This window comes from Myotis lucifugus, unplaced genomic scaffold, assembly GCF_000147115.1.
Source record: "Myotis lucifugus unplaced genomic scaffold, Myoluc2.0 scaffold_560, whole genome shotgun sequence".
In the NCBI taxonomy this organism is placed as follows: domain Eukaryota; kingdom Metazoa; phylum Chordata; class Mammalia; order Chiroptera; family Vespertilionidae; genus Myotis; species Myotis lucifugus.
In genome coordinates, this window is record NW_005871608.1 from 483,698 (window position 1) to 505,300 (window position 21,603).

Below are 21,603 nucleotides of genomic sequence, written 5' to 3' on the forward strand. Positions count from 1 at the left end.
TTCATCTGCTATTAAAAAAAAAAGTGTGCACCACAGTTATAGTCAAAGGTTGACTGAGTTTATCAACCCTTAATGAGTCCATCCAAAAATAAGTCCTCCTCAACCAGGCAGGCTCTTTGAATAAGGGCTGATGCTTCCACAAAGTAACTTTTAAAATGGTGCTTTTTGAACTTGGAGGCAAAGGAGGTATTGTCACTCCTCTGTCTTAGGTTTAAACCCTGTGATTCCCCCTCCTGTCACTATAAAAGTCCATAACAGAAGAGCCTTCATATGTCTGTCACGGTAGCGTTGTCCAACAGAACTGTCTGAGGACAAACTGTTCTTTTATGCGCTCTCTAGTACAGTGGTTCTCAACCTGTGGGTCACGACCCCTTTGGTGGTCAAACGACCCTTTCAAAGGGGTCGCCTAAGACCATCCTGCATATCAGATATTTACATTACGATTCATAACAGTAGCAACATTACAGTTATGAAGTAGCAACAAAAATAATTTTATGGTTGGGTCACAACATGAGGAACTGTATTTAAAGGGCCAGGTTGCGAACCATTGCTCTAGTATAATAATCACGAGCCACATGAGGCTGCTACTGAGCACTTGAATTGCGGCTAGTGTGACAGAAAACCTAGATTTTTAATTTCAATTGATTTAAATTTAAATAACTGCATGTGACTAGCAGTCCTGTACTAGATGGTGAGGGTCTAAGACAGCAGCGCAGATAAAGAGTTTTGATACAGGTGTGACAACGTGAAGTCGGAAGTGTCCTGAGAGCTTTAAACCAGGAGAGAGAAGACCGCCCAGCTCCACTACAGCTGTGTCACCCGGTCTCTCTATTCAGTGAGTAACGCTGCTCTCAGATAGCGCCAGTGACTTTTGCTCCACCTACCTGCGGACTCACAGAAAGATATTTGATCTTTGTCCCTGGCTCCTGGCACAAAGCTCCTAAAACCCTTAGAATTTCCTGAGTAATAAGCGTGACAGGAGCCTCTTTGGTTCTGATGAGTTGACTCCTGGTGAGCCCCTCGATAGCTTTAGGAAGGGGGCTGTGTACCAAAAAGAACCAGCCTTAATTAGAAGCTTAGACATCCAGTCCTACCCAACCCCCGATATTACGGAGAGAAGAAGGGCTAGAGATTGAGTTAATCACCAATGGCCAACCATTTAATCAATCATGCCTCGAATAATGAAGCCTCAAAAACCCTTAATGACAGGGTTCCTGTGACGCTTCCGAGCTGGTGAACACATCAAGGTGCTGGAGTGTTGTCTGCCCCGAGAGAGCTGGGAGCTCTCCACCTCACCCCATATCTGCCCTGTGCGTCTCCTCCATCCACCTACACCTATTCCTTTATAATCAACCAGCAACAGTAAGTAAAGTGCTTGTGGAGTTCTGTGAATCACTCTAGCGAATCATCAAACCTGATGGGGGGATCATAGGAACCCTCAAGTTTGTAGTGGGCTAGGCAGAAATGCGGGTGGCCTGGGACCCTGTTTACAGCTGGTGTCTGAAGTGGGCAGCCGTGTGAAACGAAGCCCTTAACCTATGCAGTCAGCTAACTTTGGATAATTAGTGTCAGAACTGAATTGGATTGCAGGAAACCCAGTTTGTGTCAGTTTCGTTGGTGTCAGGAGGATAAAACCTCTTACTGAGTGATAAGATTGTTGTTAGGATTAAATAAAATGATGTGTGAAACTGCTTCATAGAGTATTTTTCCTATTTGGCTGAACTGTGATGGACATCAGCTAGTTCATGAATGCTAACCATGGGAAGTTTGCCTTTTGTCGGAGAGCTTGGGAGGTGAGTGAGTGGTCAGCAAATGCAAGACATTAGACGAGGAAAGATATTTCATTCATTCTATACACACTGGCCCACCAAAACTCAGTGTCCTTCTCCTATTTCCCAAAAACCTCATCAAGAAGAGACAGGTAGAGGTAGTAAACCTTTCTATGTTATGGACTGAACTGTCCCCCAAAACTTATTATGTGGAAGCCCTAGCCTCCAATGTAACTGTATTTAGAGTTAGGACATTTAATGCGGTTAAATGAGGTTTTAAGGGTAGGGCCCTTGTCAACTAGAACTATTGATTTCATAAGAGGAAGAGAGGTCACAACAATCTCTCTCTTTCCCTCTCCCCCTGTCCCTCCCCCCCCCTCTCTCTCTCACACACACACACACACACACACACACACACACACACACACGGCCAAAGGAGAAGAGGGAGTGAGGCCTCACAAGAAACCAACCTTGATGGCACCTTGATCTTAGACTCCTAACTTCCAGAACTGTGAGAAAATACATTTCCTTTTTTAAGCCACCCAGCCTGTGCTACTTTGTTAGATAGCCCTAGTGGAATATAAATAGTATTAGCATAAAACAGGAAAATTACACAATCTGGCTTGCTCAGTGTCCTTACTAATACATTTCTCTCATTTCATATAGTGGGTTCTACTCATTACAGACATTCATGTGCTGAGTTATTTACTATTACTGACTAGAGGCCTGGTGCACAAATTTGTGCACGGGTGGAGTCCCTCGGCCTGACCAGCGATTGGGGCCGATCAGGGCCGGCCAGGGGGAGGGACCGTGGGAGGTTGGCCAGCTGTGGGAGGTTGGCTGTGGGAGTGCACTGACCTGACCACCAGGGGGCAGTTCCTGCGTTGAGCGTCTGCCCCCTGGTGGTCAGTGCACATCATACAGCTGGTCGTCTGGTCATAATGGTCGCTTAGGCTTTTATATATATAGATTGGTTATAAAGGATATAACTCAGGAATAGATGGGTGGAAGAGATACACAGACCTGGAGATTAATAAAATGAGCTAAAACACATATTTCACCTTGAGAATCTTATGATTTAATAGTTTTTCTGAAAAGAAACCATTAAAAAAATAAATGCACTATTACATGTTACAGCTTGAATGAACCTCAAAAACTTTTTGCTAAGTGAAAGAAGCCAGATACAAAAAGCCACATACTGTGATTCCGTTTATATGAAATGTCCAGAATAGGCAAATCCATAGAGACAAAAAGTCCAGTAGTAGTTCCCAGGGGCTGGGAGGGAAGTAGAAATGAAAAGTTACTGCAATGGGGACTCCCTAGGGCAGTGGTCGGCAAACTCATTAGTCAACAGAGCCAAATATCAACAGTACAACGATTGAAATTTCTTTTGAGAGCCCAATTTTTTAAACTTAAACTATATAGGTAGGTACATTGTTATTAACTTAATTAGGGTACTCCTAAGGCTTAGGAAGAGCCACACTCAAGGGGCCAAAGAGCCACATGTGGCTCGCGAGCCGCAGTTTGCCGACCACGGCCCTAGGGGATGATGGAAATATTCTAGAATTAGGTAGGGGTGATGGCTGCACAACTTTGTCAATATATTAAAAACCACTGAACTGTATGCTTTAAAGGGGTGAATTTTATGGTATGTGAATTATATATCAATAAAACTGAAAACTGATTTGTTGTGAGTAAACAAATCAATCAAGCCCATCCCACCTCTATAACCATATAAGGAGCAAAGGGGAAACATGCCTGGAAAGGAAGAACTGGGTCATCTATCCATATCTCATTTGGTTGTGATCCTGCTTTCTCTAATCTGAGAAGTAAACTCTCCCTTAGGTTTCAGGTGAAGACCTCAACCACGTCTTGAATGAGAGCAGGACAGCTGGGGACGTGTCTACTCCCTTGTCCACCCTGTAGAGCAGCGGTTCTCAACCTGTGGGTTGTGACCCCTTTGGCGGTCGAACGACCCTTTCACAGGGGTCGCCTAAGACCATCCTGCATATCAGATATTTACATTACGATTCATAACAGTAGCAACATTACAGTTATGAAGTAGCAACGAAAATAATTTTATGGTTGGGTCACAACATGAGGAACTGTATTTAAAGGGCCAGAAGGTTGAGAACCACTGCTGTAGAGGCTAGGCAGAAAGGCTGTTCTGTGTACAGGAAAGAAAGATGTGTGTGTCCGAGACCTGCTGACATTTAGGGATCACTGCAGCATGCTCTCTGCTATGGTTCATCTCCTAGGCATAATGCTAGGTCCAAAGACACATAATTGGCACTCAATGAATTTATTACTCATATATTGACTGAGCTATCTGTATATATGCTGGGGGAGAGGGGGTGACAGGAAAGAGAGAGAGGAACTGGTCTTGCCAGAGCACTTCAAGAGTTACTGTTATGGCTGGCAAAGCTACCAGGGGATAACTGAACCAAATGCATGAAAAGTACAAATTCCCACTTTGATTCTGAGCGGCTGTGCATTTTTTTTTGCTGTTATATTAATGGAGCTAACCTATAGAATATGAAAAAAAAATATCTGGACCTATGAATTACCTAAACAATACAGTTAATATGTTCAAAGATAAATTATAACCCAGAAACTTTTCACCAAGAAACCTATGAATGGTTTCAGCCAAAACAGGAAACTGTTCCAAGCATGATCAGCACTGCCTCTTATACCATTTTTCTAGAAATATACATGAAACTCTTAAAACTGCTGAATATGCTTAGAGAAAGTATTGCTTTCCTCCGTATTACATTTTTTTTATTTTCGCCTTCTACCCCAGGATCCTAAAACAGTGGTTTGGAGCTGACTTGGATGAAGTATAAAGGTACCATATTTAACAAGTAAAATATAATTTTAATATTAGCACTTTTAGGGTAAATGTAAATAAACCTGATCATGCAATAAATTCAGTGTGCTCTTTTATTTTGCAGATTCAAGCTAAAACACCATAAATCTTCTCTTAGAAGCAGCATCTTTCAAGACATAGAGGCAACACTAAGATTTTGACACCCACTAAAAAAATAATAAATAAGCAATGGACTTCAGAGACCTCCCTCCCCAACTGATGTGTCCAATGGGGTTTCTTCGCTTTGCCCTATCAAAGGGATCACCCAGTGTACTACAATAATCCCAGGAGAGAGGGGTCCTTGGTTTTGTAAAAAAGAGTGGTAAGCAAGACCACTTTACACACAGTGAAATCAAACCCACTTCCATGATGAAATAACCATCTCCTCTAGTTCCCCCAAAAGATTCCATTTATGCCAGTTTCAATGAACAGCCGTCGGGAGGTACATAAAGCTGGTCACCATCCTTTACAGCAGAAGCCCAGTTGGAACCTGACCTCAGCATATATTGTATACCCATGTATATGTGCAAGATGGGAAGTATATGCCTATATATAAATATAAATACATATAAAGCTAACTTTCAGTGTTCAGAAAACAAAAGCTATCCCCATATAACAGCCAAATTCTGACATAACTCAATCTGGACACCTCATCTGGTGTGCACCGCGCGCATTCCCAGTGTAAACCCCACCGCGCTGGGCAATGATATACTGTAATGTCACATCGCAATCTGGATTTACTATAAAGGGCCTCTGACGAGCTTCAGAGCAGTAAACATTGCAGCGAGGTGTATTTCACACTGAGCTGGTTTTTATGAAGAACACTTCACCGCCCAGGCACGGCACCTGGATGATGAATGGTGAAAGATGCATGACAAGCTTCATCATTGTTTGTAAATCTTAACTGTTCCTGCTCACTAACTCTGGAGGCAATTTTCAAAGACAGCGGCAGACAGAAGGACAACACAGCTTTCCTGAAGGTTATTCAAGTTGTACTTGGCCTGGGCCATGCCTTTGAGGAGCTGAGCAGGGGAAATAAACTCCTGAGTTACTCCACACCATGCCCGAAAAACGTCACTGAGGCCCAGGGCATTCAAGCCAGATTGCAATGAAGAAACCCCATACGTGATGATGCTGGATGCTCTAACCAGAGTGGCTACTGTTGCATCCAAGCTAATGCCTACATGGGTGCTGCAACTTCAGGATTTTAAAATACAAATGGTCACTGTGTAAGTAACAGAAACAGGCCAATCTGCTGATGTGTGATGTGCTCACAATACACTGGGCCTCCTGCACTATCCCCTGTGCCACCCCTAGAGGCCAGCACCTTACACCTGCAACTGAAAGTGTTTCCTTGTGTTGCACTGAGCAGGCAGGCATGTCACACCTGAATCCCATCAAGATAAAATTGGCATCGAAAAGATAGGCAAACAATGTTTTCTGGTCATTATGTTCAACCTGGTTATGTCAGGACACTTACGAATTCCTAAAGGTGTACTTTCCAGGGCTCCTGCTCTCTGTATGATGCTGTAGACTACAATCTTTAGTCCGAAGGAAAACCCCTGCAAATGTGTCCTCTGTACTGAATTTAGAATTGTTAAAGAAAGCTAAAGATGTAAAAGAAATCTAAAAATAAGCCACTGACAGACTAAGTAGAGTGCAAAATACTGCCTCTATCAAAAATTATCTGGGAAAGATCAGCAGGCCTTTTATTCACACTCCTCTTAATCCTATATAATAAAAGTGTAGTATGCAAATTGTCCCCTCCACCGGGAGTTTGACCAGGGGGCGGGGCCCGAGGGAGGGGTGGGGGGAAGGGAGGGAGGCCCTGGCCGGCAGCTGGCAGCCGCTAGGGACCCTGTGTACAAATTTCGTGCACTGGGCCTCTAGTTTTAAAATAATAGCTTATGTCCACGAGGGGAAAAAAAAAGAACTACAAAAGCAGTTAATTGTATTTCTATACACTTATAATTTTAAAGCCATTTAATTTTGTAATGTCTGCCTTTATCAAATATTAACTTCACTCCCTCCTGTTATAAAAGGAATATTCAAATATAACCACAAAATTAAAAGTAACTTTGCTGTGTCAATTCAGTAAAAAAGGTGTTTTAAAGTTTATATTTAGCTTTGGGAATAGCAATGTAAATACTACACTCGATATGCTGGTGTTTTTTTAAAGCTGCTTTTTGTTGGGGTATTTGTATATTTTATATTTGCTGGGACACCAAGATGCTACAGAAAGACAACCTCAGATAGGGTATATTCTGCATGATGCACATGCTGAGGGAGCAAGTTCTGAAATTTTATCATTATAGCACAAGAAGTGCTATTGTATGACTATTGTCCAGTGAACTCCAAACCAGCTAAGTCATCACCATGCTGGTTCTCTACCTGCCACGTGAAAATGAGGACCCTTCTCCTCCCTACTTCATTGGCATCAGCTCTATGCCTTAGTATCCTCATCTGCAAAATGGGGATACTACTACTATTATAAGAATTGAACTAGAGGCCTGGTGCATGAATTCGTGCATGAGTGGGGTCCCTCAACTTGGCTGGCGATCGGGGCCAATCAGGGCTGTGAAAGGTTGGCCGGGGGGAGGGGCCGAGGGAGGTTGGCCGGCCATGGGAGGTTGGCTGTGGGAGCACACTGACCACCAGGGGGAAGCTCCTGCATTAGGCATCTGTCCCCTGGTGGTCAGTGCATGTCATAGCGACTGGTCATTCAGTCACTTAGGCTTTTATCTATAATAATAAAAGCGTAATATGCTAATAAGACTGGATAGCTGAACGACCTTCCAGACGTCCTTCCAGACAAAGCTGCAGCAGCAGGGGCTGAAGCAGAGGCGGTGAGGGGCAATCAGGCAGGCAGGCGAGTGGTTAGGGGTGAGTAGGCAGGCAGGCAGGCAGGCGAGAGGTTAGGAGCCAGTGGTCCCAGATTGCAAAAGGATGTCCGACTGCCAGTCTGACTGCCATGCATTGGGCCTGACAGTCAGACATCCCCTGAGGGGTCCCAGATTGAGAGAGGGTGCAGGCTAGGCTGAGGGACCTCCTCCACCCCCTCCGTGCACTAATTTTGTGCACCGGAACTCTAGTATAGATAGATAGATAGATAGATAGATAGATAGACAGACAGAAAGACAGACAGATAAAGTTATCCCCATCAAGTGCACAGACATTGTCTTATAGATACCATCAGAGTTACATAACTGTGAGAAAAGGAAAAGGAAGGGGAGGGAAGAGGAAATCATAGGATATAGTAGTAGAAAGAATGCCCAGAAAGTGGTTTGGAAAACTTGGGTCCCTATGTTGGCTCTTCTTCCTAAACACCAGCACCAAGGCTCAGGGATGGCACAGCATCCAGCCTGCAACTCCACCCAATCTCTATTAAGTATAAAAAGTGATTAAGTCCCTTGCTACTCTCTTGCATGGCTGTTATTAATCATAAAGTATATGTAAAGAATTAAGTCTTCAAAATGCAAGTTCTCCAAAGAGAAGATTCTACATGATATAAATCCAGGGTATGTTTAAACCCCATGTCTGGTCTATTTGGGTTGTTTTACCAAATGCCTAACTTGAGGGCCGGTGAGGCACTGGCAGAAATGACCCAAAGGTCAGTTTCTTATTCATTCAGGAAACCAGGAGCCACCCCTGGAGCCCTCTGAGAACATGGCCTGATGCTAGGACCTGGAGAAACACAAAGCTGGAAGACTATGACCCGTGCATGTGTGAGAAAACACACCCTGGTAATTCTTACTAAAGTGCTGCAGTGAGTGAAGTCTTTCCTTACAGCAGTGAGTACAATGGCGTTCACATAGCCCCTGCGAAGTGCCTGCTATTTCTAGACTGGTGATGACTTTGTCAAGAGCCAGAGTTTTACACAGAGGACATGTTAGGTGCACATTGGCTCTCAGCCTTTTCCACAGTTTGCCTTGTAGGGTGTTCTTTTCATAGAGAAAGAAAAAGAAGTTTAAAGAAAATACAAAAATATGTGTGTCCTCATCAAATAGCATTTTAGTTTCCCTCCATCCTATTCTTTAGGTATAAGGGGACATGCTGTGTCCTTATACACCCATCTTCTCTAGTTATTTTCTTTGCTCTATGTAGGAAATACATGTGTGATATGTTAAAAATAAGTTTTCAAAGCTGCCATTTCTAAATGTTTATTATATGCTTAAAATTATTATGCTTCACCTTCCTCACTCAGCAGACCATGATGTCTATCTAGCTAATTCCAAAAATTACAATCCACATACTATATGGTTAGTTTCAAACAGGGTCCTTTTGGAGCCAAAAAGTAAGCCTTTCTTGATGAACATAATCACTTTCATGTGCACAACCCATTGCCAGGCACTTGCTGAAATAGAAAGATGTAAGACATGGTGACAGGCCTTCATGTGAGAACAAGGGAGTTGATAGTTTCTGCCATACTTTTTTCTAAATTAAAATATATATATACATATTCTTATTGATTTCAGAGAGGAAGGGAGAGGGAGAGACAAATATCAATGATAAGAGAGAATCACTAATTGGCTGCTTCCTGTATGCCCCACATTGGGGATCGAGCCCACAACCCAGGCATGTGCCCTGACTAGGAATCATACCAGTGACCTCTTGGTTCATGGGTCAATGCTCAATCACTGAGCCACAACAGCCTGGCTTTCTATTTAATCTTAACTCCTTTACTTATCTCCTCTTAGACTAGAAACAAAGCATTCACAAAACCACACCTTGGGCCAGCTAGTTTTCCTTCCCTGTTGGATTACTCCCATCAGCACACAAGCCTACCATAGTATCTCCCTTCCTTGGAAAAAAAAGAGAGAGAGAGAGAGAGAGAGAGAGAGAGAGAGAGAGAGAGAGAGAGAGAGAGAAAAGGACCTTCCTTGAACTTACCTTTTCCTCTAGTTAGTGCTCCATTTCACTACCCTCCTTAGAGTAAAACTCCCCACAGAACTGCCTGTACTCACATGCTTCTCTCCCATGTACTCCTGAGTGTGGTAAGGCTTTGGTTCTCACTTCCTCACCAAAGTGGCTACTCGTCCACTTTGATGTCCAGGTCATCAAACATCTCTACCTTGCAGCAGCCAATGGTCAATTCCAGTCCTCATCTCATTTGATCCATCAGTATTATGTGACTCTTTTCATTTAAGTGCTTTCTTTAATTGGCTTCCAAGACACTATTCACCCTTAGTTTTCCTCCTACCTCATAGGCTGCTCTATATTACTCTCTCCTTTGTGGGTCCTCCTCATCCACCAGAGCTCTAAACACTACAGGGCCCCAGGGCTCAATCCCTGGTCCTTTCTTCTCCACCTACACTCACTTCTTTTGGGGGGGGGGGGAGTCTCATCCTATTGCCTCCAATATGCACTGAATAACATCTATGCACTGAACTTTCCAGTTCTTTTTTCCAGCAGTGACATCTCCCCTCAATGTCACTCTTCATACATTCAATTCCTATGACAATCCACTTGGATGACTAATGAACATCTCAAACTAAATATGTACACAATTAAACTCCTAATTCCCACAAACACGTTTTCTCCATAGTCTTCTTTACCTCAATAAATCGAAACTCCAGTTTTCTACTTGGTCAGGTTAAAAATTATGGAGTCATCTTTCACTCTTTCCTTTATGGCTCATCCCAAATCCATCTGCAAATCTTATTGGTTCTATCTTCAAAATACATCTACAATTCAACGACTTGTCATCATACCACATTCCCACCCTGACTGAGCCACTGTCATTTTTTGTAAGAATTACTACTGTAGCCTTTTACTAGTAACTGGTCTTCTTGCTTCCACATCAAATCCCTACAGTCTATTCTTAAATAGTAGCCAGAGTTTAAAACCACAAGGCAGACATGTCACCCCTTGCTAGAATATTCCAGTGGCCTCCCAGCTCACCAAAAACCAAGTGCCTGCAATGGTTTACAAAGTCTGGGCCCGCCATCTCTCTGATCTACCTCCTAACACTTTTCAGGATACGAAAAGGAGAATGGCTCTCTGCCTTTTCACAAAGAAAAACAATGAACAGTAGCAACATGGCATTCCCTACAGTCTATTTTCATGTGGCAATCTTTAGCAAAACCAGAGGAAAACACTGAACTTGGACTTGTTTTTTTAGATGGTAAAGAGAGGTTATGGTTGTCTTTAAAGAAACTGAAGAAAAATGGATCTAATGACAAAAACATACTTAAATAAGACTTTAAAGAAAACATTAAACCTCTTGAAAATACTGTTTTTCAAATTACTTAGAAGTTCCCACTTAGAATAACTGATTTACTATTTACTAACGGTTAACTTATTAACCCAACCAACCAAAGGACTTCAACTCAAACTTGACAGAATTGATAAATGTAATTGGTTATCAGTCAGCCTTTGTCACTCTCACAAATAAAAACAATGATGTCCCCATCCCCTCACAGCACGCTGCCACTAGCCTCAGCCCCATTAAGGGCCTAATTTGCCCCCAAAGAGCTCCCCACTTGTGTCAATACTGATAAAATTGAGGAACCGGTGCCCCAAGAGATGGCACCTGGGATGTCCACACACAAGTTTATCTTTCCTCTTCCCTTCCCACCAGCTCTATAAAAATCTCATACGATGTAGAGCCCATGACACCATACACAGAAGTCATAAAGCCACACTTCTTTTAAAAATAGCTGAGTCTTGGATTTTCAATTAATTCATGTTCTCGTTGTCCATCAATTCCAAAACAGAGATTTCACTGCAATTCTTCCTAGCTTATGACCTCATGTCTGAAGCCTGACCCTCCTGATTAATTATTAGTGAGTTAGAGGGTTACTGGGAGGTTAAACCACACTTTCAGATACACATATCACCAGAAAAGTTTTGAGGAAATTCTAGGTGTTATTCACCCAATCTTTCCCTGTGAACACTGGAGCAGCCAATCTTTTCTTTCCTGGATTGTAACCTCTTTCCTTCTGAGTCTCTTCCTTTTCTGCCATAAATTCAAATGCCTACTGCTCCTTTCCAAATTCATTCTTCTCTGCTCTAATAAATTCTTATCTTTTTGTCTTATTGCCTTCCTCTGAATTTACACCTTTGTCTCAAGAATGCCAGTGCTTCTAAAAACATTCCATTATTCCTGGAGAAAGAAGGTTAGGCAATTTCCCCCTTAAAGTAGGTTTCATTGGTAATTTTCTGAATAAACTTTTTTTAAGGACTCCATCAGACTATTAGGATTCTGACCTTTCAGAATTATGTTTCCTTAAAGAACAAGCTTACTTAAAAATAATACTGGATTCATTTATTCATTCATTCATCACTCAACTAATAAATAACAAATTTTTAAAAAGGCATCATAGCATATAAAAAGATATGAGATGTGTTCACTATCCTTAAGGAGCTTATAATCCAGATAACCATATATAATCAAAGGAAGAACATAGGAGCATATATTATACAGTATAAATATTCATAATAGTTGTGTTTGTCTACTCTGAAGTATGACTATTAATAAAAGTCAAAGTACAATCAACAATATGTACTTCAGTGTTTCTTCAGTTCACACTTATCGGTTCCCTTAACCTATATTATATAATCCACGTTAATGGAATCCTTTATTTTTAGTACAATAAATAAAGTGTAACTTGCCCAGCCTTTTTAGACTTCATTGTTCTAAATTTGGAAATCAAAGCATGGTTCTGATTCTCATTCTCTAAGTACTTGCTTTACAAAGAAACCAGTTCTCTACAGAGAATCAAGTTATTGAAATTACCAAGTCATTCACCATTGCCCTGATTTCTACTGCCTCGACTGTGTAAGCTTCTCACTTTCCCAGGTCAAAAGATAATGCTTATATATAAAGAACTTAAAAACAGGTCCTAGGAACACAACAGCCAAAAAAACCTGTCTGTCTCCACAGTGTAAACGCTGGGGAGAAGGTTAAAACTGAAATTGAGCAATTGTGTATTTCCAAGTGCTCTGGTACATTAAGCAGTCATTTTTCACTTCAAAGCCATTTTATCAGAGTTATTTACATTGCTACTGCATAAACTCTGAGACCGCTTGTATTAAAAAATGTTTTATTGTGTTATTTTATTTCTTTTCCCCAAAATATAAATATACCTTCAACTTTAAAATGGAAAAATTTTGGAAAACAAGTATTCAATATATGGAAATTCACTTTACCAAAAACATCAGGACTTGGAACCACATTTAAAGTGTCCCTGTATTTCATATTGATCCCTCAGAAAACACATTTTTAGCTTCTGAGGAGTCTTTTATCTTATTCCTGTCTCTCTGGGTATACAAAAAAGAGAAAGGTAATATTAAGAATCTAGGCAAAACAAAATCATTCCATAACAAAACACCTTAAAGGATACTTAGATAAGTCTTACACAGCAATACACTTCCCAATAGCTCTTCACTGGTGAACCCTTGGAGAGCCAGAGACCCCGTGCTGGACACCTCATCCTCTCTCCACCCAGAATCCAGTCTGTGTAACCAGACACCTACCGCTCGCTTTGGTTTCCGGGTAGGGAGGGCCATCCTCAAAAGTGAAGATCTGGGACACGCTCTGGCCCAGGTAGGAGGGAGCCGGGTAGTACGAATGCATCCTGTACTGGGAACCCACAGGGTGGCGGTTCTCTGAGGTTTTCATCGGCTTAAGAAAAAAGAAGGAATGTATTAAGACCAAAGTTGCATTTTATAGTCATTTCAAGAATTGCCTAATTCTTTAAGTGAAGGCCATTCCCTATTAAGTTGGTAGTATCCTCAACCATGAATATACCATCCAGTACACTAATCCTGAAAATACTAGAACTGTGCATTCTTTTTTTTTTCTCCTGATTTTTTTATTTTTTATTTTTTTATTTTTTATTCTTTTTAAAAAAAATATTATAATAAGTATTACAAACGGTATTACATATGTGTCCTTCCCCCCCCCCGCCCTTGACAAGCCCCTGCCCTCCCTTACCCCCCAGTGTCTTATGTCCATTAGTTATGCTTATATGCATGCATACAAGTCCTTCGGTTGATCTCTTACTCCCCTCCCTTCTGCCCCCCAGCCCTCTCTGGCCTTCCCACTGCAGTTTGACAATCAGTTTGAGGCAGCTCTGCCTCTGTATCTATTATTGTTCAAAAGTTTGTAATGGTCTTTATTATCCATGAATGAGTGAGATCATGTGGTATTTTTCCTTCATTGACTGGCTTATTTCACTTAGCATAATGCTCTCCAGTTCCATCCATGCTGTTGCAAATGGTAAGAGTTCCTTCTTTTTTACAGCAGCATAGTATTCCATCGTGTAGATGTACCACAGTTTTCTAATCCATCCATCTACTGATGGGCACTTAGGCTGTTAGAACTGTGCATTCTGAGGTGCTTTTTCTATCTTGGAGTTCCCGCTAAAGCACCCCTAAAATTCCTTCTGATCCTATGATGCCCAATTAACAAGTAGTAAAGAGAATTGGGCAGGAAAAACAGGAGAGCATGGCATTACTGTGACAATGACTACCCTGTTTGACCAGCAGCCAGTCATTTAACCTTCTCACATTTCTTCACGTGTAAAACTGGCATCTCATATTAGTGAACATACAGTGCATATAGAGAATATTTTTTAAAAACATGAAAATAGGGTGAAGGTAAGCTATTGTCATTAGCATGATGCTATGCTGAATATCATCACTCGGCATCCATTCCCACCCCCTTCTATGCTTTTCCCTGCAACAAGGAACAAAAGTGCGACATGTTTCCCAGACTCTCCTGTCACCAGGGTTCTGGAGGTGATTTGGATTCTGCTAACAAGACATGCAGTGAGATTTGGAAGACAGAAGGGAAGGCAGAGGGAGCACGTGCTGTCCCTCCAGCAGCAGTGAGCAGCTGGCACTCGGCATTCGTGCCTTTTCTTTGGGCAATCAGACCTTGCTTTTATATAAGGAGCGGTTCACACAGCTTCTTGGCCTCTCATTCAAAGCTAAGGAAACGGGACCCACTTCCACTTTCCTGGTTCTTCCTGGCCACTCTGCGAACACCTAGAATTATTCTGTTTCCTGCACCCACCCTGGTACAGACACTAAACATTAAATGCATGACCCTATCTTCACAGCAAGAACATCTAAACTTCAATTATTTATACAGTTTCAAAAACACTAAATTCAGATGGTATTAATTTTATTTTATTTTTTAAAGTCAATCTAAGGAATGCTCTGGATAAACCAAATTTGTTCAACAATTAAGGAATAATTTTGAAGTCATGTTTTTCAATCCAATCTCTAGAAGCTACTTATTTGATTTAGAAAAAATAGTACTAACTTGGCAAAGCCTGGCAGGATAAAATTAGGTCCTAAGCTTCCTCAAGATCTTCTATGAACATCCAAATTTTGGACAATTCCTCAAGTAATATAGGCCAAAGTAAACTTTGAATATTATGGCAGTGCTTGGTGGAAAGGCCTAAGTCCTTGATTTCTGTGTGCTAATTTGAGAAGCTCAAAGAGTTCGTTTTTGCCCCTCCCAACTGTTTCCCCAGCACAAATGTATGCTTGATGTGTAGATTATTTCTTGCAAAAGCAAAGAAGACTCTATTCCACTTAATTATTCCCTTTCAAGTGACGTTTATCTGGCCAAGTTCCTTGTATCCTTTCTAGTTTTTTCTGAAGCATATTAAATGGTATCTCTTTCAGCTCAATCATCCAATTTTCATTTTCTATCATTATATAAATTTTTACTAAATAAGAGGGCATGCAGCAATGCTTGGAAATAGCCAAAGGGGAGAACTGGCTGCCTTTAGTGAGTGGGCCCAAGTCAGGAGAGCCACCAGGAACTATGAAATCATATAAGAGGGAAGTGACTATCAGCAGTGCTTACTGCACTGACCCAGTTATCCGTTAGGCCAGTACTTCCTGGTGCTCTCTGAATGTGTATGAGAACAGCCTGGGATCCTGTTAAAAAGTAGACTCTGATTCAGTAAGTCTGGGTAGAGCCTCAGAGTCTGACTCACTCCCAGGAGAGGCTGATGCTTCTGGCTCAAAACCTCGCTCTGGCCCTGGCTGGTGTGGCTCAGTTCGTGGTGCATCATCCTGTGCACCAAAAGATTGCCAGTTCCATTCCTGGTCAGGACACATGCCTGCGTTTCAGGCTTGATCCCCTGCAGGGAGCGGGTGTGTAGAAGGCAGCAATCAATGTTTCATTCTCATATTGATGGTTCTCTCTCTCCATCCTCCTTCTCTAAGTCAATAAAAATATTTTAAAAAGTAAAAAAAAATTAAAAATAAAAATAAAATAAAACCTCACTCTGGTGTCAAGGGACTAGAATAAACGATTCTTTCTCTCACACTGAACACCGTTAGGGGCCTATGACCAAAGAACTTCCTAAAAAATTCTTTTGACCAACTGTTTACAACTTTCCACCTAAACTAAGAAAAGGCAGAAATGATGCTACTTTAAATTTTCCATTAGTTTTCTTTTTATACATGAGATTCCCCAGAACTAAGATATTTTTTTCAGGGTTCACAACCACCTAGAATGGCTACAGCCGTAATAACAAGCTCAAACACACTCTGCGGGAGAGAAACGTTTCTACCTCTACAGCCTGCCCTCAAGTCAGCACAGTAAGTGATGAACATTTATTAGAACAAGCGCCAACTATTAAGTAAAAAGTGTCCTGACATAAATAATGGCGCCCCCATCTGGGTGCCGAGTTGGTTACATCTTCCTCCGCTGGGGCAAAATCTGCAAGTCAGTTCTTCAAGGAAAATGTTTTTAAATTTTCCCCAGGTGCAAGAAAATTGACAGGATTGGAGCCTACAGGCTCAGCAAAATCCTGGATGTTTCCCGTTTACTATGAATTTTGTATAAAACCTCTTTTCAAAATATTTGGAAAATGTTCACTGTGAGTTGAGAACAGGGGTCAGCAAACTTTTTTGGTAAATGGCCAAACAGTAAATAGTTTAGGTTTTGTAAGCCACAGGGTCTCTAGACAATCAGTAAATGAATGGGTGTGGCTGTGTTACAATAAAACTTTACTTACTGAAATGTTCCCTGGTTCTCAGCCTTCACTCCCACTAGATTAAGGGAAGAGGGAACCTGGTCTGAGGCCCGATTTCACTGGTCTGGGATTTGGCCTGGGCCCTGCGTTATTTCAAAGCTCCCCAGATAATTCTAATTGAAACCAAGACTGAGAACCAGTTAGAGTTATCTACAACTAGACTTACCTACATATTTCCCACACCCCAATAAGTATGAAACCCCAGCATCCCCAGTATCAACTAAAAACGCAAAAGGTTCACTCTACAGGCTGGACAACTGCTGCCAAGACCAATGTGTGTATTATTTGAAAAGAGATTCAGATAAACTGCAGAGTTTTTTTTGTTCCCTTTTAATGAAAGCTTATTGGAAAATAAAAACAATATCAAATCCATGTGTGTTTATTTTCCCCCTTAATTCCATTTCTGTTTTTAGAAAGCATCAGATAACAAGAATCATTTGGAAACAGGAACTGAGTTATTTGAACTCAAACATTCAACTTTCCCAATGAATCCCCAAGATCATTGAGCTATAAAAACTTCTATAAAAAAAAAGGAAAAGATACAAAGGGTCAGACTCCATCTGCGGTTATCAAAACGTGAACTTACAGAGACCATCAATCACTTCAGCTGCTTACAACTGGAAGAATAATCTACAAATAACCATCCATGTGACAACTTGGACGTAAGAAAGAAGTATGGTTCCATGTATTTCTAAGTGCATGTGTAAACCTCTGGAACATGGAGTTGGAACTGAATTGTGATTCACCCAGAAAGCCAGAAAAAGGTGTGGCCAAATGTGACTTACAACTCTGAATCACTTCTTGTTCCCAACTTAAAAAACAGCTACAGCCCTGCTACTTTCGAATTAGACAAAATGGGTAAATAAGGAAACCTTTGAAATCTGTTTTTCTACTTTAAGCGAGAAGTACTCAACGAAGGGCAGTTTGTCCCCCAGAGGACATTTAGCAAAGTCAGGAGACACCGCTGACTATCACAACTGGCTGGGGGTGCGGAGGTGCTACTGGCAGGTAGTGAGAAGATACTAAAGATGCTGCTAACCATCCTACGATGCACAGGACCGTCCCCACAACAAATAATTACCCAGCCCCACATCTCAGTAAGTGCCACGATTGAAAAACCTGCTGTAAACTAACCTCACACAACCATCTCCTTGTGCTCAGCCCTTCAACTCCACTAAGAGGCAAAGTTCTACTGAGGGCTCATAAATTAAAGGAATTGTTCACTTCTGATGAAGGATATAATTTTTTCCATTATGTAATGCTGCCTTGTTCTTCTCTAGATTTTTTTATTCCTTTAAATTAAACAAAGTAAACCCCAAACCCCAGGATCCCAGTGATTTATGACTATTATTATTATTAACATGTGGTAACTGGCAAACAAGAGGCATGTTTTACATTCTTATTACCCATCCCAAGTCTCTGAACCAGAATATGACCTGTGACGGGGAGCTGGGCTGGTGGGAACATGCGCAGTGTTAGTATGAACCCTGAAGGAAAACCTAGGAGCTTTGGATTTTATTTTGTTAAACTGTTGAGAACATACAGCATAAGAAATCTGCACCATTGGTTTCCTTTCATATACTTTACTCACCCTTTTTTATAGTAACAATAAAACCCCAACAAAACATAAAAATGTTAGACCTCACTTCCTTTTTAAAAAAAATTCCTAAGTACTACTCATTGGTTATCTGTTAACACTTCAGGTAGGAAGAGTCTGGTCTTACACAAAACTGAGCACTCATCCGGGTAACGGCTGGAAGAGATCATGAAAACCAACTTGCTGTCTGGTTGTTTCAGAAAGCGCGGCTCAGCAGCACAGAATGAGACTCGGTGGAGAAGAGTGAATGTATGGATAAAGCTCCTAATCCCAAACTCTGATATTTAAACAAACAGTGTAAAGACTCACTGGGCACTGGCATGTGGCTGACAGTCTTTTAAATTGCAAAAGCCACATCTGGGATGAACCTTTGGTTTTATGAACAAAAACCTTTTTATATTAAAAAAAAAAAGAGGGCTTGTCACATGCTGTGGAATCCTACGTCTCCTGCTAAGAATAAAGACTGGGGCTCACTTTTGTCCTCATTAAAGGAATTCTTTAGTTTTAATGTTTTAACAGAAGCTTCTTTTCAAACCCTCTTAAAGGGACGCCTGTTCCCCCCGCTCGCCTAACCACCCTCTGAGAGCTGTCCTAGTCCACACACCTAACCTATGCAAGTTCTCTTAGGTGTTCATATTATGAAATGCCCTCTACTTCCCTCCCTAGAGTGAGGAGGACAAAAGGAGACAGGGAGACTGGTCTTGTGAGGATTCTGGCCCCTGGAAGGGATTCTTGCAAAGCCTGGGCGGATGCCTTCCATGAGCAAAAGAAGAAGGTGCTGGGTTTGAGGGTCAGCACTTAGAGGCTGGAGAACTAAGAGCTGTTTGTCCAGAAATGGAAGGGCTCTTCCTCCTCAGAAAGGAGGCCGGAGGGGAGAAAGGAGAGAGATGACGGGAGAAATAGAAGGCTCATGCAATACGGCAGAGAGGACAATCATTTGAGAAATTAAACATCTAAGATGCTCTCAGTTGTAAACCCCATGCTTCCCAAAGCTTCAGAACATCTGTGACACTGTGCCAAAGTAAACAACACTTGTATGGGTAGGCTTTTCAAAAAGAATGGAAGGAAAGGAGCTCAGCTCCAGGCTTGCGTTAATACCAGAGTAGATTTTAAAAACATCAAAAGAAAGCAAAACAAAATAAACCCCATAAGATACACCACGAAAAAATAAGGAAGGCATTTATAAATATAGAACCAGCACTGACCGTTAGAACATAAAGCAAGACCCCTCCCCAATTCCCAGAAATCTTGGACCGAGCATGAAATAGGGACTCAGACCATCTTGTATAAACTCTAAGGAATGGAACCCCCATATGCTATTAGGATTACCCTTGTATGTATTAGTGGTCCATTCTGCTTGTTCTATTTCCACATTTAAAAAAACCCAAATTAGTTTTTTAACTTGTATCACTCAGTTCGTGGTTTTCACCATCTGGGTTAGTTGTACTGACAGAATAAAGTTTACTCCAGCAGATGGAATTGTCCAAAATGCAGCATTGTGACCATTTAGTGGGCCCCAAAATAATTCACTGGGTTGTAATCAGAATTAAAAAACGAACAGTATAGCAAGAAAATGAAAACAAAATAGAACAGAAATATAAAACTCCATCATAATATGTGGAAGAGCTGTTTTATGAAACTTCATTTTGTCCTTATATGTATGGATAAGTATATACTGGATCACAATAGAAAACACTTTTTACTGTGGGTTTCAGTCTAAACTGTTTGAAAGACACTGAGGTATACAAGTCAGGTCAATGGAAGCAAGACCTTTAAAAATAGGTACATAGTAGGAAAAAGCCAAATATTAAAGATGGTTTTAAAAAAAGATGGTTTTTCTGGAACCTGGAAGGTTTTGATGCGCTCACAAAAGAAATGAGGGCAGTCCGTTTAGAGACAGTCTCTGGCTGGCACTAGCCCAGCACCTTCCTCATATCACAAATCTATGCAAGATTTGCCAGCTCCTGGGTCAGAAACCTATATTTGTCTCATTCACAAATCTAAGGCACAAACCTAACAAAAGTCATATACAGAGCTAGGCAGAAGTGCAAATATTGTATTTTTACAATGAGCTGGTGGGCAAGGAAATGCCAAAGATTGTATTTTTAATATTTGGTTAATAATTAACAGGACATAGGACTCTCCAGTCTCTGTAATATGTCAAATTTCTGAAAGCATCATAGAACATCTCTCAAGATAGGCAGAGGGGGCTTTTAACAGTGACATTATTAACATAACTTTGCTGAGAAAATACTGGTTTATTGATTATGGGACTAATAGAATTTTAGAGGGAGAAAATGAGCATTTATTGAGAGATACTCTAGAGACTTGTCATCTCATGGAGTCATCATAATGTAATCATCATTAACATGGAAATAAACTGCTCAGAGACAAAATAACTTGGTTCTGCAGAGAGAAGGCAGAATTCAAAGCAATTGGACCCCAGAAGCTTCTCTCTACTAAACCAAGCCACCTGTCCCATTTTTAATTCAGATATCTGCTTGTTATAAAGACCTAATCACTGCCTTTGGCTTTTAACAATTCCTCATATTTTAAAACAAGAATTTTGGGGGGGGGTAGTCTGATAATGAGAAGAGAAGATGCCTATAATCACACATTCAGGAACTTTGATTTTAGAACTGGCAGTAACAGAGGCATGCATATGTTCCCCTTTTGATGGACAAACTTAATTAACCTTTGCTACTCTGTTCCAACCTACTGTTTTAGACAAAACTAGTGACCCACAAACAATATGTTACCACCAGAATCTCAATGGCTGCGACACCAAGAGATATAGCTCCATCAGCAGTATCGGGAAATAAGCCACTTGGATTAGCTGCTCTAAGAAATATGGATTATATTCACGTCACACATGATCTGTCAGAAACATTAGGATACTTTTAGCATAAATCAGCAAGGTGAAGGGTATCTTATGAGTGCTGAACATGATAGACTGCCTGGAGGGCAAGGTGAGAGCGTCTGGGGCCACCCTCTAAGTGTGAGCACACGTACATACTCACGGTATTTTACCTGAACTGCCATTAAAAATCCAAATGCAAGCTGGTGATCACTGATGGGCATCCCAACTTGCAGCGGGCTAGTGGCATGGGAAGGCCCTTCCCACTCCAAAACCATGATGGAGAGAATCCATTTTAAGTAACCAAAATGACACAAGAAAGACAAAAAATCTGTTTCCTAAATTACACAGAAGTGTGTGTGTGTGTGTGTGTGTGTGTGTGTGTGTGTGTAGGCACAGAACCATGCTTCATGCTTAAGAGCTTTATGCTTAGTAATTTATATTTGATTAATACTATCAAGACATAGGACTCCATTCCCTCTACGATGTCAAACATTATATGGCATGTG

At 41.2% G+C, this 21,603-nt stretch overlaps 1 protein-coding gene across 1 annotated transcript in view; it reads right to left on the reverse strand.

Annotated features, from left to right (window-relative positions):
* DMRT1 (doublesex and mab-3 related transcription factor 1) overlaps positions 1 to 21,603 on the reverse strand; it is a 93,096-nt gene that overhangs the window by 24,652 nt on the left and 46,841 nt on the right. Inside the window, 1 exon segment of the mRNA XM_006104289.3 lies at positions 13,114 to 13,261. Coding sequence (XP_006104351.1) covers positions 13,114 to 13,261 — 148 coding nt within the window.